The sequence below is a fragment of the Boleophthalmus pectinirostris genome, unplaced genomic scaffold, assembly GCF_026225935.1.
Source record: "Boleophthalmus pectinirostris isolate CB_2022bp ecotype Guang Dong unplaced genomic scaffold, ASM2622593v1 HiC_scaffold_19, whole genome shotgun sequence".
Taxonomy (NCBI): Eukaryota; Metazoa; Chordata; class Actinopteri; order Gobiiformes; family Gobiidae; genus Boleophthalmus; species Boleophthalmus pectinirostris.
The window spans coordinates 15,376,154-15,395,370 of NW_026571140.1; the positions used below are offsets into that span (position 1 = coordinate 15,376,154).

Consider the following 19,217-nt stretch of genomic DNA (forward strand, 5'->3'; position numbering starts at 1 on the left):
ACTTGTTAAATGTGTTGTACATTACTCCTCTGCTTGTTGTGAGCTATGTAGCTACACTTGCATGTTTTATACTTATACTTTGTTGTATATTTCCAACACCCTAATTAAGTTAAGCTTAATGAAAACCCTAACTTTTAACCCTTTAAAGATGCACAGTGTAACTTTTCTATTGAAGGGTCTGCCATCTGCTTGTCTCCATGGAGATGTTATTACGTTGTCTGGAATGCCCCAGTATGGCACTGAACATCCATCATGCACTTACACAATAATATGGGATTTTACTGACCTAAAAATGTTCTTACTGTGAGTGGGCTCGCCTTTCCACAGATATGACATGTAACTTCGCACTATTGAGTAACCAGCTGTCTCCATAGAGATAATTGAGTGTAATGCCATACTGTGGAACATTGCACACAACATCTCAATGGACAGAAGCTCGCGAATGACCTTCCATCAGAAAAGTACACCTTTAAGTAGTTACTAAACATCAACAGTCTTGACAAACTATTACTAAACCTTAGATTCATTATGAATTATCCAAACTTTTAACTCCAATCTTGCAACAATCCAGGAAGCAGCTCGATGCATGCCTGTTGAAAGAAAAATTACTTTCACTTCCTAGTGTATTGTCATCATTGAATAAAATATTGTATATGATTTAGGATGATGATAGCACACCTTTTTAATCTGCGCACGTATTAAGGCAGTTCCCAGTGCAAACAATCATCTCTATGTAATACAACAGAGGTGAACCTAATGAAATGGGTTGTGCGTGTACATCCATGTCTTCCTTGCCACCTTTATAAAAAGCCATTTGTATGCAGCCACCTTCCTCCCACGGTATCGGATTACCTTGCTCTCTAAAATCTCATCATTGTCTCCATCTCCATTAACTGGGCCATTTAGATCTTTGCACAAACACAACCTCCCACACGCTCAATTCAGCGCTAATATGTTGACATTTGAACTACGCTATGTCTCCATCGGGTTGTTTAGTCTGTGTTTTACTAAGAGGACACAAGGGCTTGGCTTAATCTGAAAAGACACACACTTGACATTATTCAAATATTCAACTATATTTAGTGATTAAATGTCAGAACTTCCACCGTTGCATGGGGTGGAGCTGCTTGTCCGTGATTTATTTGAGCAGTCTTCCGTCGTGCACTTCCGATTGGATTAAAAAAGCTTTAATATCTTCACTGCACTCGTAAGGAATTCCCCACACAAGGGTTCGGAGCAATAAAGACAAATCACATGGGAATAACGGCTTCATCCTCCTTTACATTAGCTCCCGCTTTAGTTTGATTAATGACCACCGGTCTTAACCAACACTGTTATGGAAGTGTCTACAATACCCAGCCATATGTTCCTTTTAATGATGAGGAATGCGTGTTGCACAGTAAAGATGACCCAGAATCATGTTTTTTTTTTTTTTTTTTTGTTTTTTCATTGCATTGAACGGCAGCTTCATTTGACTGGTGAATGATTTACAGTTTTTCATAGTTTGTAGAGATGTACCGATCCATTTTTTTCTGTTTCAATACAAATGTCAATACTTTGGCTTTAAGTGTCTGCCGATTCCCAATATCAAGCAGTACCACTGTACAGACTTAAAATAAAATGTATTTCTTTTTAAACACAAAAAAAATATCAAAATGTGTTTTGTAACTGAGTGTAATTTATCATTTAAAGTAACTACAGAACAGCTCTGTAAAAAATACAAATAGAAAAAAAATTTAATATCAACTGAACTGGTATCGACTGAACCATTATCTGATCCATTAAGATGTTCAATATGAGAGCTGATGCCAGTTTCCAGTACCGTGTTGGTCCATCCTAGTTTGTTACCATTTTGTGCTGTCACCACAAGTAATAATCTGGTTTTATTCACTAAAATTCACTTGACTGCATATAGCATTAGACTTGGATTTATATTGTATATATTATTTGTATTCTTTAAGGGGACATATTATGCTTTTAAGAGCTTTTGAACATACTGTTTTTCCTCCCCATTTACCTATTCAAAGCTGTATTAAGATGCAAATACACGCTGGCAGTATCGCATAACCATTTTGGCAAGTGGAAAAAAATCTGCTGCTCACTAGTATAATTCATAACCTGTTATTGTGATGACGTTAGTCATGACGCAGAATCAGTAGGCATGGAGAAATCACTGCAGTTTTCACCTGTCACATTTTTTTTATTATGTTGTTTTAGGTCAGTATTGCAATTTAAGTTGGCCAGTGTATAAAATAATGGTCTGTTGGTAGGTGTCATAGAAATAAAATGTAAACAAAAAAAGACATTTATTTTTTTAAGTCAACAGCTTTAGCAGAAGTGGTTAATTTTACTTCACTTCAAATTAACTGCAAAATTACCTCCACCACTGAGTTAATATGATTGATATGATGATTAAAAAACATTGACTTTTTTCACATCAAACAGCTAATGATCTCAACTCCATCTAAAAGTTGTAACTGGAATAAGGCAGTGCTTCTCATTTTAGTTTTAGTTTTCATATTTTTCATTTTTTATTTTTAGTTGTTATTCAGCATATTAGTCTTGTATTAAAAGGCCTATTTTATGCTATTTTCTGATCTATGTTATAATGTTGTATCCTCATCTTAAGCATATCTGGAGTTGTGTTTTGTTTCATTCACACTTGTTTCATTCACACAAACTCTGCATATTTAAGCTGTGTTCTTCTCTCAAAAAGGAACTCTATTCCATCCAGTGATGTCTTGCGGTAATACAGAAAGTGCTCCACTGTGTTTTTAAACTCCATACACAATCACTAGAATCATTTTGGATAATTTCAGCCCTGGAATTGCCAATCTCTACTGAACTTAAGGTAAAAGGTAGTCGTTAACTTGAAGACTCCAACTTCATGACATCACAAGGTGGAACTTGTGATGTCAACATTTTGAGCTATGGAGATGTAGACAGACTAATAACAAAGGGTTAATCAAACCATGAACGAAACAAACACAACTCCAGGTATGTTTGTTAGGAGATAAGTGTCAATGTTGTTCAATATAGTACTTTAAACCACTAACACCACGAAGCCTGTATGACATATGAAAATAGTGTTATGCATTTATGTTCGGTTTTCCTCTTCCTTATCACTCTCTCTGTCTCTAATCAGAGCTAGAGAAGAGGAAGCAGGCCCCACACTGATTGCCTGAGGGCCCGCACCGGCACAGTGGTCCACTGATAAATCTGGGGCCAGCAAAGGGCTCAGTTGGTCCCCAGAGAGAGAATGTCATGGCAGAGCTGGGGCCAAAGGACTTCAGTGTGAAGATTACTCACAAGTGTATTCATTTGCCTCGTGGAGCAAAAGAAAAAAAAACAAATAATCACAATCTGTACTGGAATCATTTAAAACCAGCTTCTATTGGGTACCTATGGGAGCGTGCTAGTGTAGTGTTATTTCACCCATGTCTGCCATTGCATTCACGGGCCACAAATTGCCTGGCAGCAGCCTCTCTGGTCCTTTTACGCTGGCAGTATACAGCAGCCATTTCCAGCCTCCCCATCTACTCAGAGTGGCAGTAATGATAGTTGAGGCATATACCCATGTGGCAGGAATCACACCACTACAGTTCCACAATATGACCATGAACTGGCATTGTTGTAGTGAGGTATAGGCCAGTTTGTCATTTTGATCCAAACATTATATCAAATGAAATAAAATGTATTACAGGGCCATCCATGACATTTTATTTTACATGTAGTTAACTGTGCTCATTTGAATCAGAAAGAGTTGTATTTTCTTTTAGTTTTAGTTTAAGAAAGAAAAGTGAACACAAGTTGAGTGTCATAAAGGTTCGTGTACGAGCCATTGTCAGTGCTGTTTTTTTGTGTAAGACGTTTTGAATCTTATTAATCTTTATGTAACCAGGAACGTTCCGCTGATAATAAGAATCTTTTTCAGCGGAGTCCTGTCTCCAGAGGGGACCCTATTGTACATGTGGTAGTGATAGGCTAAACCTATGCAGGACATGGGGAGAACATGCAAACTCCACACACAAAGGCCCCAGAATCAAACCCAGAATACACATAGACACGTCCATAATGCATTCACAATATAGATTATCCAAAAAAATGTATATTATTTGAACCAACTGTAATTCAAGTCAGAGCCACTAACAGTGTTTATTTCAACGTAGACTTGGTTCTCTAATGAAAATGAGGTAGCTTTAAACACCAAGGGTTATGTTTTGTATTCTGGTGTTTAGACAGTAGAAGTTCAAAATGCAATAACGTCGAGCTAGGCTTGAGACTGGCACGAAGCATACACTGTAAGGCTTGTGGTACTTTGGAGTAAGTGTGCAGGTGTTGTCTTTGGAGTGACTCAATTCTTAGTATTGCTATGACAACAACAGAATGATTAGTGAGTTGACAAAAAAATATTGAGTAATGTTGTGAATATCATAAGGCTGTAACAGAATAGTTTTTGTATTATTTTCAGCGGGCGGGCGATAGTCATTTGGATGGACATCTGTACCTGCATGTGTCAACAGAAAGTGCACAGCTGGTGTGAAAGAAAAGCTTGTGTGATACATTTTGGGTCAATTGGTAATAGGCTGTGACTGACTTTGCCAGACATGTTGCTAGTATTAAGAGCCATTAGTGGCAGTCGTGTCTCTGGTGACTCTTTGCTGCACCTGCTCTCTGTGTTTAACATTCATGAATAGTTTAAACAGCCAGCATCTGGCCCCAGGGCTCACACTCTTGTATATAAATGAGAGCTGCAAACTGGGCATTTAGCGTTGTGTAGAGATAGAGGGGCAAAAGAGTGACATGTTCTGTAGTTGAAATGTTTTGGTCTTTTTCATGCAAGAGGTCCTTGTGACAAACCTCTTTGTGCAAATATTTGATCTGTGTTATAATATTGTATCCTCATCACACACCTGGAGTTGTGTTTAGTTTCATTCACACATGTTTAACACACAAATCCTGCATATTTAGGTTGAGTTCTTGTCTCAAACAGAAAACATTCTCATCCACCTTGTGTTGTCATCAAGTATTAATGCAGGAAGAGCTCCACTGTGTTTTTAAGATCCATACAACTTCACTAGAATCATTTGGATAATTTTAGCCAATTATACTGAACAAAAAGTAAAAGCTACATGACATCACAAAGTGGAACAGCATTTTGAGCTTTGGAGATGGGAGACATCTTAATAATGAAGAATTACTCTAACATGTGTGAATGGAATGAAGCACAGCTCCGGGTATGTTTTTGATGAGGTAACAATATCCCAACATGTCAAAAACTCACAGGAGTCAATCTTGCATAATATAGGACCTTTAACACTATATCTTGCTAGTCCTTTCATTCCAGTTTATTTGTGTGGACATTTCTACTGTAAATTGGGCACTTTCACTTGATGGTCCTCCATTGGGAATTATGTTAATAAAACGTGAAATGCATTAAAGTGAGAAAGAAGTGTTAATCTGTGTGGCACTAGAAGACCCCTCCATGCCTTTCACACTAAAAGAGATGGGAGATTCGGGCTATATTCTTTTAAAGGGAGCCCTAATGGAACCGTTTGAAAAGTGCTCACAGCCTGGATCCATTAAACAGTTGCTAAAGTGCTGTGACTTGACTATAATGTTGCCTATCTTTCTGCGATCAACTCAAAAAGTACTCTGGTTTTTACAGTGAACATGTCATGGCTTCTGCTGAATCTTTAAAATGTTAAATGGTACTTATAAACATGATTTACATAAAGATATATGTAAAAATAGCTTGTAACTAAATTCTATTAAAGAATGGTAATGATTAGTAATGCAAATGATAACACTGTTGAATAACCATAACGTATATGCAAGGTTAAAAATGTGACCAGTGTATGGGGTAAGGTAGCTGTCCATTAAGTGCATGTGCATGCCAAATTCAAAAGTGTGCATATTTTCTGTATTCATGCATAAAATGTATTTTGTATGGTCTTTTATCAAGAGAATGCAAATCATAGCATTTCACATCCACAAATACAAAAATAAAAAAATATGCTTGAGTACTTGTGAATACAAATTTATTATTTTTCAGGTTTCTCTCTTGAGAATATGAATCACAGCTATGATCAAACTGTCAATATGACGTCACCTGTCACAGACATTAAGAGTCAAGGAGAGACTCATGGGTCAGACTGACTCTGGGTTTTGATTTGAATGACTACCATAATATCTATTAAAGTTATAAGTAACAGTAGTGCATGTATATATTTTCGGATCAGTAGTATTTTGAAAGATGCTTGCTTCAGTCAGAGGTCTATTGGAACAATGGAACAATAATGCTATTTGTTGTGGTCCACTGCATTGACAAATGGAATAAAAGGGTTCAGCATTAGGTTTGCAGTGATGTCATCTGTCATGAAATATATATTATCTTCCATTAGGATTTAATGTCTGAACTAAAAAGACATTGGCTTAAAACTAGTAGCAAGAAAATACCCAAAGATTTCAAAAAACAACAAAATAAATCAAAATCACATACTGTGACTGGAGTAGTCCTTATAGATGTAAGAATAAAGATGCCACAAAAATAAGTGCTTAACCCACTGCTCCATTAATATTGGAAGTCTGTTCTATTTTATTTTAAAAGCATATGGCAAGTTTTCATGCATTTCTAAATTTTTACTTGGTTTGGTGGGATAGTGCCCATGGTAAATATCATAGTCACAAAACTTAAAAGAAGAAAAGCTGAATTCTGAAACAGAATCCCTTGACTTGTATCATCAACACCAAAAATGTTATCCATAATGCATCAATAATTTATGTTCCTGATACTCAGACAAAGGATGATATATTGTGATTTATCAATAATCATGTATAATATTAAGGTCAAGTATACCTTCTCGAGAAACTAAATTTAATGAAATATGCTTTGTTTTAATTTTTAAATCATGGATTTTTCATGAAAGCCCATTACCTTAAAAATCGATTCAGACACATTTTGAATCGATACAAGAATGACACAGCGAAGTATCATGATATATTACTGAATCGATTTTTTTCTTACATCTCTAACTAAATACTAAATGCTAACTAAATACTGTATGTTAACTGTATTTTTGAGAAATTAGTAAAACCTAAAACCTGTCATATGCACTTCAAGTATGCAATTAAAACAATAATACCCCTTCAGTTCAGTTGCAGTTCAGCTCTAATAACATCCTTTCTATTTGTTTGTTTGTGTTGCAGTGGGTCCGGGTGCTGTCAGATTTCCAGCACCGTGGTACAGTGTGGAGCTTTGTGCAAGAGGAGCACAGTCCAACCTTGCACCTTGGGGACTACAACCTGGATGGCTTCCCTGACGCCCTGGTGATCATGCGCAACACCACTGGAAGGTAGCACACACACGCTCTCTCATCTAAAGCTCTTTATCTCCTGGCTTCCCAAACTGGACCCATTTCTCACTTTTGATTTATCGCTCTGAAAAACAAAACACACATACAGTAGGTCCTGCTTCCATCCTCATCTGTCATTTTTATGGGACTTTATATTTGATAAAGTCTCATAAATGAATGAGATATTGGAGAAATTACTGGGCTAATCCTTATTTGGCAGAAATAGTCTTTGGATTCTTGTCAAGCAGGCCCCCAATTCTCAGTGCTCTAACTAATCAATTCAGTCCAACGGCTCACTTCTCGAGTTCAGAGGCACAGTGCTGCTGCTGCCTCCAGCGCTTTAACTGGGTTTATGGGTTCATACAAACAACATTTTCAGGAAAAAATATACTCCTACACAACTGTAACACATGGATTTATCAAACTCGTGAGGAAAACACTGCCTCTACAACTGGCTCTTGTACCTGGACCAATAATACTACTGCTATTATGTACATTATATATGCCTTATGACTGCATCTAATGCTTCTGCTACTAGCAGTATTATTCTGATATAAATAAATACTGTAAAACATATTCCAAACCACAATTCAGTGAAAGTATATTTTGCAGTGATAAGCTCTACACTACCTCTACTTGGCAAAAGAAAAATTCAAATCTATCAACTGGACGAAGGTTTTTACAGTGTAGATGCTCATCATATCATACCTAAATGCGTGAAGATTACATCGTTACTTCTATTACTACAGCTATTACTACTGTAAAGAGCATGTCCTGAGAACTTCATAAAAATGTGTATTTTCAAAAATACATAGAACGTTTTTTTAAGTACTACATTTCTGACTTGCCACCTCTGCTGCCAACTTAATATGAAGAATGTTTCTTTAAAGACATGCTTTTGAATGTAAATTCCCGTCATTTCTTTATTAGGATCACCATTAGCTGTATCCAAGGGCAAGCGCATTATCCTGGGGTTCTTTTATCATATCGACACCGTGTTCCATATTTTCAAAATGTTACAAATACCAAAGAGAGGATTTGGTTGAATTTTCCTATACTGAGTAAAAATAAAAGCAAGATTTATAAATGTTTCTAAGATGTTGGTCTAGTTGTGTAACATTGTTGTTTGTGAGGATTATGCACAATGCTATTTGTCCTTTGAGCAGAAAAAGCAATCAGATTGATTTGACCCTAATAGCTTATGTTGGTGTGAATGGCTTATGTGAATAAAGCTACAGCCTTTCTCCTTTAAAGATGCCACATGGGGATACATTCATTAAGTTGCCATGAATATACCAACATGTTTGCACGCTATAAAAACAAGTCTCCATTACAGTCCATAATCTGTTTCCCATGGACACTTGCTCATGTTGTAAACCAAAACCAATTTCCTCTCAATGAATAGCCAGCTCCAACACTAGTAGAACCTTGCCGTATTTTCAATAGCTCATTTACTCTAGCATTTAATTTAAAACCTTTTCTATTTATTAACCCAGATATCATCTTTTATAGCTACATACATAAAATAAATTACCAAGCAGGTTACTAGTGCATGTCCAGCGAGGAGACAGCAAAGGTGAGTGTTGTTTTTTTTTTTTTAAGCCTACAGAGATAGCTCAAGATAAGGCCGTCCGTTAGCATCTCCACACTATTACTGCGGACACACCGGCTGGGGACGTGAATGTGTTTGTTAAAGAACCAATGTGGATTATCTGTCCTCAGAGATAGAGATAAGATGGGAGAAGATTGCACTGATTGTCTATGCATACTGATGGGAGAGGCGCCATCTTGTGTTGCCAGTTCTATAGATGTTAGGTCAGACGCGGGGACTTTTTTTTTTTTTGAAGCATTCTTGCATAGGTTGCTGGGTTGGTAAGTTACGGTCAAACGGTCATCCTCATTTGACGTCTGACCAGCTTTAAGTTGCGTGTGCTATATTCATTTTCTCTTTATTTGTAAGCCCGAGTTATTTTAATCCATGGCCGGATCGAGAAGGTCATACAATCTGATCCTAGAAGAGACATGCAGCGGGCCTTTCTTCAGAGAATAGATGGTAAGACGTGAGATAGACAGAGGCTAAAAGATGAAAGAAGGCTGTGTAATGAAATGGAGGGATGCTTTAAAGGTTACTAAAATGGTCAAATAGGTGAATCTGCTGCTTGCATTTTAGCCATGTGCTATATTTCATTCAAGGTGCAGAGCACAGCAGCCAACTCTCAATAACCACTCTCACAATGCATGATTTATTTTATTTAATTAATTTATTCATGTGTTTACTTTATTAACATCACATCATAAAGAACATTACATGATAAATATAAGCCTTCCATTATGAGTTACTTACTTACTTAAGTTAAAAGGTGCGGTATCTAATTTTTACTGTCTTAAAAACAGGAAAAACAGAACTAGTTATTGCTCACTTACCTTATGCATTCCTATCTTCCAAATAATTCACCACAATTAGTTTATGAGCGCTTGTCACAACTTTCAAAAAATGTAACAACTTACATGCTAACCGTGCACTTCCTGATACTCAGACAGCAAAACACAGTTTTAAATCTATGCTTTAAGCTCCTCTGACAATATATCTGTACTTGGACAAGACATATTTTGCTCAAATACATTGGTACAGGGCCAAGTACTGGACTTGGTAGACATCTTTTAGTAAAAGTTGCATTGCAAATTAATTAAAGAAATATATCTGAAAAAAACATAACTTCGTACTTTGTGGTCAGTCAGGAAAAGAAAGCGCCATCTGTCATGACACTCCCTTGCACCACTGTTGCCCTATCCATTATTTACCCAATGAAGAACATTAGAGAAAGCACATTAGGAGAGTCAGTGAACTTAAGTAGCTACAATAGAAGTCACCTAAAGTGCATATTTGACATTTCTTTCTTCATGAAACAGACAAGTAATGCGCTTGTGTCAGGCTGAGTTTGTAGCGTTTAGTCAGAGAGCCTTTATTTAATGCATCTTGTTGACTTAGCTGCTTTGGATTCTGCAGCTCCGTGCAGTCTCTCCTGCACCTTGAGTCTTTGATTTTCTCTCGAACCAAATGGCTTCTGCTAAACAAATGTTAGCACGACCCACATCTAAGCTATTTCAACTGCTACACTTTTGTTCCTTACTATCCTCTTCATCTTTAGGAATGCTTATTTATAGCTGCTTTTAGTGCTCTCCTTTTTGCCCCAATCAGCCTCAAACTCCAAAGACACATGGACAAAGAATCATATTTATTGAGTGGAATCAATGCACAGGCACAAGTGGGCAAAAAAAATGGAGAAAAGGGAAAAGATGCCTTGTAAAGCTTGTACATCTCTTCTGATTGCCCTACTTCCCTACTCCTTATGAGTCCTCATCACAGCTCAGAATAGCACACAGCTGCACCACGCAGCTGTATTTCTGTCACCTCCTCTTCCTTTTACTACCTCAGTCACAGGAGCTGGACTTTTTGAATTCAAATTTACACAGCATATGTCACACAGCTGCTAAGAATAGTAAAGTTTTTATTCATGTTAAACCCACTCACCAATGTTCAGAATGTATGTGCATTTTTACATTCTCATTATGATGCAAAAAAATTATGGTTAAAATGTGACAGTGGAAAGTAGACATGAGTTTACCTTAACTTTTAAATTAATATTCTTTAAAAAGTGCCTTTATTGTGACCTTTTTTTACCTCATGGGACTGAACTTGGATCCAGTATCAAGCTATTGCCTTACTATCAATTGCCAATTCCAGCAATACTACTGCCGATCTTGACGATTGATTGCTACTATGACTCTATATGCTACGTCTACTACTTATATCTGTACGTGTTTTAGAATGGCAACAACAAAAAATCAGACTTTGAGATCTGTAAATAAGACAGATCCTAACTACAAAGTGTCACTCCATCAAACTACATAATGTTATACTGATGTAGGTGTGCCAGTGTAGTGTACCGAGTTTGAAATCTCCTGTGATTCTTTTCCCTCCTCTTTACACAGAGTAAAGAGGAGGGAAAAGAAGCAGCAGCAATGTCCAAAGATCTTTATTGCATTCATTACTGTATCTACTAAGAGTTGCCATAAAATTTTATGCTCATTTATTTACTCTATGAATGCACCCAAGCAGAGGCAAAATAAGCAATCGTTGGTCAAAGCTCCTTAATGCTCTTTTAATTATATATGCATTAAAATTAGTCTCTGTTTAAAGGTGCATTGTGGAGCTTTTCTTGTGGAGGGTTCATCACATGCTTTTTTCCATGGAGATGTTATTGCTTTGTCTGGAATGTTTCACAGTATGGCATCAAACCCATTAAACATTATGTCTTTTTGGAGACCAACTAGACAAAGTTGCAGGTCAGATCTATGGATTGGCGACCCCGCTCACAGTTACAATGTATGTTTTATGTGTATTTTTGACCAATAAAACCATTTCTAATTGAATAAATGTAAGGTATATCTGTTTAATGTCATATTGTGAAACATTCCAAGCAGAGCAATGACATTTCCATAGAAACAAGAAGACCGAAAAGTTAGAGTGCACCTTTAAGCTAACAGTTTTTCTGCAGGTAAAGCATTTAGTTATATTTTCCAACCACAATGAAAGCATGCAGCAGTAAATTAATTAAGATGGTTATCAACTGAATGGGGTTTTTAGGGAACTGTAATTGAAGTCTGGGAAAATCAAAGGAGGTAATTAGCAGCTGTTTGTAATTCATTGTTTTCAAAGTATGATTTTTATTCCTTTATTTAAAGCATTATGTAACTTTTCTGGTTGTGGGTCCATCACTTGCTTGTTTCTATGGTTATGGTAAATGGTTATCATTCTATATTATATAATATGTCATTTCTCAACAGTATGACATTAAACAGCTCAACCATACTTTTATTAAATTACAGGTGGCTTTGCTGCTCAAAAATACCTAGAAAAACATACATTCTGATTGTGAGGAGGGTACCCTCTCCATATATCTGACATGTAACTTGGTCTGGTTTGGTCTCCATGAACATGGAAAAGTTTAATGCCATACTATGAAACTTTCCAGACAAACCAATAACATCTCCACAGAGAAAAGTTACACAATGCACCTTCTTCTGTTTGAAATATCAGGTCTTTTCTATTCATATTTTAATTCTATAACTTTGCAACAAGGGGAAAATTTGCTTTGATTTAATTTGTTTATTATCATATAATATATTATACAATAGAATGTGATAGATGGTTTCCAAAAAACAGGACTTAACATATGATAACCTCCATATGAATTCCATGCAAGGCTCTAATAATGAAACAGTCCAAAAATATTTGTATTTTACCAATGCAAGATGATGTGAGGTGTAGGTCTGTTACGATAACAAAATTTTATAACAAAATTTCTGCAATAAACGATAATATCAAAATTGCTTTATGCCACTGACAAAATACCAGTAATACAAGATAATTCCATTAAATCTTTAAATTTTAATTAAAATTTTTTTTTTTTACATTTTTAAATAGACTGTGTAATTCAAAAGGCCTGAGCTGCAACAGATAAATAAATGAACAAATAGGAGACCACTAGGAATTCCAGGTGCCACAGGGGGGCGCCAGTGGCAAAAAAAAAACTGTTGTTGTGTCCTTAGGCAAGACACTTCAACCACATTGCTTAGTATGAAAGTGGTGTGAGCATGAGTGATGGTGTTGGTCGGAGGGGCCGATGGCGCAGATTGGCAGCCTCGCTTCCTTCAGTCTGCCCCAGGGCAGCTGTGGCTACAATAGTAGCTTACCACCACTGAGTGTGGAGTGACTGAATAATGAACTGTAAAGCGCTTTGGGTATCTTGAAAGGCGCTATATAAATGCAAGCAATCAATCAAATAATTAGTCATTTTACAGCTCAGATGTTATTGTATTACAACAAAAATAGCCCCAAAAATATGTTGTTGCTTTTTGCAGCTTTCGTATATTGAATGATACATCAATATAGTAAATATTGTGACAGGCCAACTTTTAAAACAAAGTATTGTAAAAGTCCTCAAATATAACAGGAAGCTGAAACCATTAATACCTTTATGATGTCTGCTCTGATGTCATACTCATTTATTGGCCTGTAACAATAATTATTATATCGACTTATCATTAAATAGGTGATAGCTGGAATAATATATTCTGGGGCTCAATATGTGTACAGTTTATTTGGGTTTTTACTATTTTTTGCAGTAAGACAAGATTTGAGCTGCAGAGGGCTGATCAAGTAACTTCTATGAATAATAATGCAACAATAACCAAAATATTGTGATATCATATGATCAGAATTTTCACAATAATACCGTGGGCCATCACAATTTATCGAATTACAAGTTTCTTTCCTTAAATTTACTGTTATGGTGCAGCAACAGAGCACTAAAAACAAAGAGAACTTCATATACCATGAGCTGTTGCTCTGTCCCAGTCCAATCTACATGATGAAATAACTGTTATTTGGATTATAACAGAAGAGAAGTATATTCAGTTTCATTAGCCTCCACAAAATATCACAATAATTTTGTATTGTATCGAGAGATTTGGATATCATTACATCCCTATAATTAATAGTTCATTCTGCTAAATATTTTAGCACCTCAGAATTTCTTTTAATGATTCTGTATTTTAAATTGTTTTGGGGGATTATCCTAATTTATTTATCCTAGTTTCAGTATTTTCATTTATCATGATACTTCCCTGTTGCGATATATCTTGCTTCAAAATTTGTCATGGTGACAAGCCTACTCATACATACTGTATGTTGTTATCTGAGGTTTAATGTAATTTCAGGTCAATGTGTGACAATGGAAGAGCTCTTTATAGCAGACTCTCCATATAATTATACTATGTCAAGCTGCCTTTAGTTTTGTGTGTTTTAAGAAGCTTTTTCACATGTTAGCTAGCATATGCCACTGGATCGTAAGTACAGAAGAGTTTTAGCCTATAAGATCCGCCTATCGACTTCTGCCTGGCCTTTCTAAGAGTAGCACGCGGTGTTTATATGCATCTAATTCTACGTGTGAACCTCAAGTCTTTACAGAATCGGATTACCCTGCACAGTAATCATGTTTTTGCCCACTCCACTGTATCACATCCATGCAGTGATTAAAAGGCCAGGGGTGGGATTGGGATGTGTGATGAACCACCAGCGACTTAGATGCAATTACATGTATGTATAAGCCTGCCTAATGTGTGCAGCCACATGTCTTCCTCCAGCAATTAAAGACAAGAGCCAGATCAGTGGTGGTTAAGATTACCAAAGCCAGTGCGCTGTGGTCTTTTGAGGACACAAGATTTACACGGACCTCAAGACAGTGTAAGTGTAAAAATCCTTGTTTTGTTCATAAGGAAAGTCAATGGGAGATACATCATTGTAGTTTGCAAAGCCTTTTCAACATACACTACCTGTCAAATGTTTGGACTCACACTGGACTCACACTGTCAATTCAGTGTTTTTCTGTATGTAGTAGTAAACATTCTACATTTGATATACATACAGAAGACATCAAATATATGAAACATGATGTATGCAATGATATAGCAAAGAAAATAAAAAAAAATAAATAAATTGTTGCTGTTTACATACACATGACCAGCTAAAAGTTTGGACACTGTCTCATTCAGTTTTTTGTTTCTTTATTTCATACATAAATACATACATACATAATATATGAAACAAGGTATATGGAATTATTTAGTAAAGAAATAAATTAAATTTTTTTGACAAAGCAAAAGGTGGGTAATTTGAGGGTTAAAATATAATATATAAAATAAATATAATATATAATAAAATATAAAAACATAAAATATTTATTTAACTTTTTTTTCTTTCTTACATCATTCAGTACATCTTACTTGATATATTTGAGGTCTTCCTTATGTTTATAAAATGTAGAAAGTGGTAAACATATAGAGAAAAAACACTGAATGACTGAGTCCAAAGTTGGGACTGGCAGTGTATCATTTTCACACACTCAAACATCACATCTGATTATTTTTCTCTTTCCTTCTGTCTTGTTTTGAACTTGCAGTAAATCGCAGTGATCATATTTTTACACTTGCCATAGTTGTCAGTCCCATCACTGAAAGTCTTCAGACTGACAGATGTGATTGTGCGTGGGTCAGTGAGCATCAGCACATTCTAGGCAGTGTCTAGCCTGCTTTTTTGACAGAACCTCTACAAATGTGACACACTTACCAGTACTCATATCCTCCATTTTCACCACTACTTGAGTATTTCCAGCTGCCTCCTTTGGTCTAAAATAATTTGTTAATTTCATGCTTGTCTCATATATTAAACCTCAAGATGTGAAGTTCCTTACGGGCAGAATACTGAGATTTTATTTTTAATATGTAGATCACAATCTCCATAATTTATACTTAATAGATTATTCAAGATATATTTTATGTAATACAAGAAGACTATTTATCCTATTTTATTTGATTTACATTTATGCATATAACAGTTACGCAGCCCTAAGTCCAATGTAGCAAGATCAAGGTACCAATTTTTTCTGGGTTCATTTTATTTTTAGGAGACTCTTCCCAACTAGCTTCCAAAATTAGTTTACTTTAGTTTCATGTTTTTATATTGTGAAAGCTATTTTGTGTATTTCAATTCAGAAATGGCTTTGTTAAAATAAAGGAAACGGAAAATACAATCAAGAAAATGAGAAATGAACTATAATATTTTCAGAATATTGAATACCATTACCATATTCAAACCTACTTATTGCATGCTGTAGTCTAAACAGGATCTTGATAGTTCCTCATATTGTTTAAGATGCATTTGATGTCATCACTGTGCTAAAATGTAATTCTTCACTAAGATGATATGAAGACTTTGTTTTGAGAGCACTCTATTATAGTGAGGTATGTGAGAGGTAAGTGTAGTTCCAGCTGAAAGTAGAGAGTAGCATGGGCAATGCATCTGACAGAACAGAACTGCCGCTTTCTGATTGTTTAAGCTAGATATTGGACAAATACCATTGTATTTTTTTGTACCCGATTATTGTTTAAGTGCAAAATCCTGAAGGTCAAGTCCACAGCATTGTTGTCAAAAGTACCAATACCAAGACACAAATCGATACTGAACTATAACAAATATCAATGCCTAGGAAAATTACCTTCTCAGAAGAAAGGTTTTAGACCTCAGACTTAGTTTTAAAACTAACCTGGCAATCACAAACTCACAAGAATCCATCTGGATTTTTCCTTAATATCGAAATGGAGTTTGAGATTTTATTATTGTGACAACACTAAGCAACATCTTGACAAACTAAAAGTGCACATTTATTCTCAATAGAGCACACACAGTTTGCATTCAGACCAGATGAAATGCCTGTGTCAGAGGTGTTCGTTTTACATTCAAAGTCTATGTAGATGTGCATCTAGGCTAGTCTAATGCTTCAGTAGTGTTTTTCAATCATTTGATGTGACACGTTTGAGCATCCACGTGTCCCAAATCTCAGCAAGAGTCTGCCCTCAAATGCGAGAGCGTCCAACTATACGGAGGCAGCTTACTAGAGTATCCAACTATTTTAACACTATTTTGGTGCTGTGGAAGAAATCTTTTTGGCAGCAACATTTTATTTTCCTCTCACCACTGCTGATATTTTACATAGCTCTAAATTGGCAGATCTTTATTCCAGATGCCCTTCCAGACCATGGAGTGACTCAAATCTAGCTGCATTCATGACCACTCTTTGCATTGAAGATCATAGAAGAGCTATCTCCACATCCCTTTGGTTTCTCTACCACTTTCATTTTTCTCCCGTTTGTACATCAAAGCCTTCCTTAAATGTCACCAGAGATGCTCCCTCCCAAGGAAACCCACAATTGCTTTAGCACAAGGATAATAGCCCCTTCTCGGCTTACCCATTTAGCCTGCAAATTAATTAAATCTTTCTTATTAAGGTTTTAGAAATCTCTAGAGCATTGAGCATAAAGGTTTGTGTGTGTGTATATATATATAGCAGTTGAGATGGTATTAGCAGAATATTGTTTGTGCTGGCAATTACATCGGTAAGGTTTAATTAGGATTTTAGGATTGAAAGAAAATCTCCCAGGCTGCATTTTTTTAAGCTTGGTATTTTGGTCGACTATCTGCTCGCATTGTGGCCTAAATCAGATTTCTTCAGACGCTATTTTTGTGCCGTCTGAAGATGTGATCTACTCTATCTGTTCAGTAAATAAAGCAAACTTCACATAGCTTGATTTCCACATTAGAAGCGAATTTTGCCCTTTCTTCCCAAAATAGAATTGACAGCATCCGAAGAGCATGCCCTTGTAAAAGTCCCAGTCTTAAAGGCTTTTTAAAATTAATTAGTGTTGTAATGACGTCAACAGGAACAAAGCAGCAGTCTCTAAAAGCATTCTGATGTAAAAGTCTTATGATTCTGCAAAAACAACTCCAATAAACTTTGTAAAGTGGATGCCCCCAAATCTTACTTGTTCTAAGCCTCAAATTGATATATCATTGAAATGATCTTAAAAATATTAAAATGCCTAGTCTAAAATATTTTTTTACACCAGCAGCTGGGCTTTATAAAATTGTTGATTTAAACATCTGATACACTTACAATGAAATAGTCATTGGTCAGTAGAGGACAAGCAGATTGACTGATTCAGGAAAAAGGCAAATTAAAAAGTACACCCTCTGTCTTGGCAAAGAAAAACTCCAAATATAGTATATATTAAAGCCCCACCGCGTAACTTCATTCCTTTTTATTGCACTGCAAAACATGCGTCCTTACTGTGAGCTGGCTTGCATCTCCACAGACCTATTTACCCTAGAGGAAGGAACACTCCTGCTTGTTTCCATGGAAATGTTGTGCCTTGGCCAATAGTATCCCACAGAATGGGAAAAAACTTGCTCATCTCTGTGGACAGTATTCCAAGTATGATTTTTACTGTTTTATTACCAAAGAAGCATGCAGGTGCAGTGCCACCCCAGAAAGTTACATTGTGTTGCTTTAACAACAGTTAAGTTACAACTTAACTAGAAATGAATTTAACAGGCTCCAACTTTAAATAAGGATTTTATTGCAACCATATATTCTACATCCTTTTTTAAAGCATACCTTGCAGCCTATAGATTGCTTGGACCATGATCCTATTTTTTACAAGTATTGTCTGTCAGCGCAGCGGGCAGGAGGTCCGAGCAATCTCTCCGCTCAGGTTGGAGAGACGGACACGTGCACATTTTATTCATCTGCTGCCCCGAGGGACGGCAAGCATCCTGCAGGCTCTGAGTGTTTGATGTGGAATCGGTCCAACCCCGGTTTAGAAGAGCCCCCTATCGCACAAGGAATGGGCTAAATGTCATCCCCCACCCTCCACTGTGCATCTCACTGTGGAGGCAGGGAAACGTGCCCCGTGTAACCATGCATGTAGCAGTATGTGGCAAAGGGACTGCTATTTCTGGACTAGAATGAGGTCACGTATGGAAATGGTGCAACCTAAGTGCAGTTTTAACACCTGGACATGAAGACAAATGGAGGTGGGAGATTAACTTAAATATTGGTGATATTGAAATTGTGGATAGGCTTAGAGTTCATTCAAATTACAATATTAAGTATATAGTCTTTAATACATACAACTATATTTTAAAAGTTCCAAAAGGTGCAGTTAAAAAAATAAATAAATAAACAGGCTTACAGTCTGATCTTTCAAACAACAATACAAGATATTTTTTTCACTTTTGTGGTCCAGGTGCTTTTTGTGCCATACTTGAACTTCAACCAAGACATTTACAAGGAAATTTCATCACCTTTTCTGATGCTGTGTCTTAATATCATTTGTATAAAGTCATCATAATAATAAAAAGGAGAGAGATTATATTTTTATAACATCAGCTATCCCTAATGA

General features: G+C 36.2%; 1 protein-coding gene across 1 annotated transcript in view; it reads left to right on the forward strand.

Moving 5' to 3' along the window:
- The window catches only part of itfg1 (integrin alpha FG-GAP repeat containing 1), a 148,647-nt gene that overhangs the window by 46,545 nt on the left and 82,885 nt on the right, over nucleotides 1-19,217 (forward strand). The window contains exon 10 of the mRNA XM_020941358.2: nucleotides 7,210-7,355. Coding sequence (XP_020797017.2) covers nucleotides 7,210-7,355 — 146 coding nt within the window. The remainder of the gene's footprint in view (nucleotides 1-7,209; nucleotides 7,356-19,217) is intronic.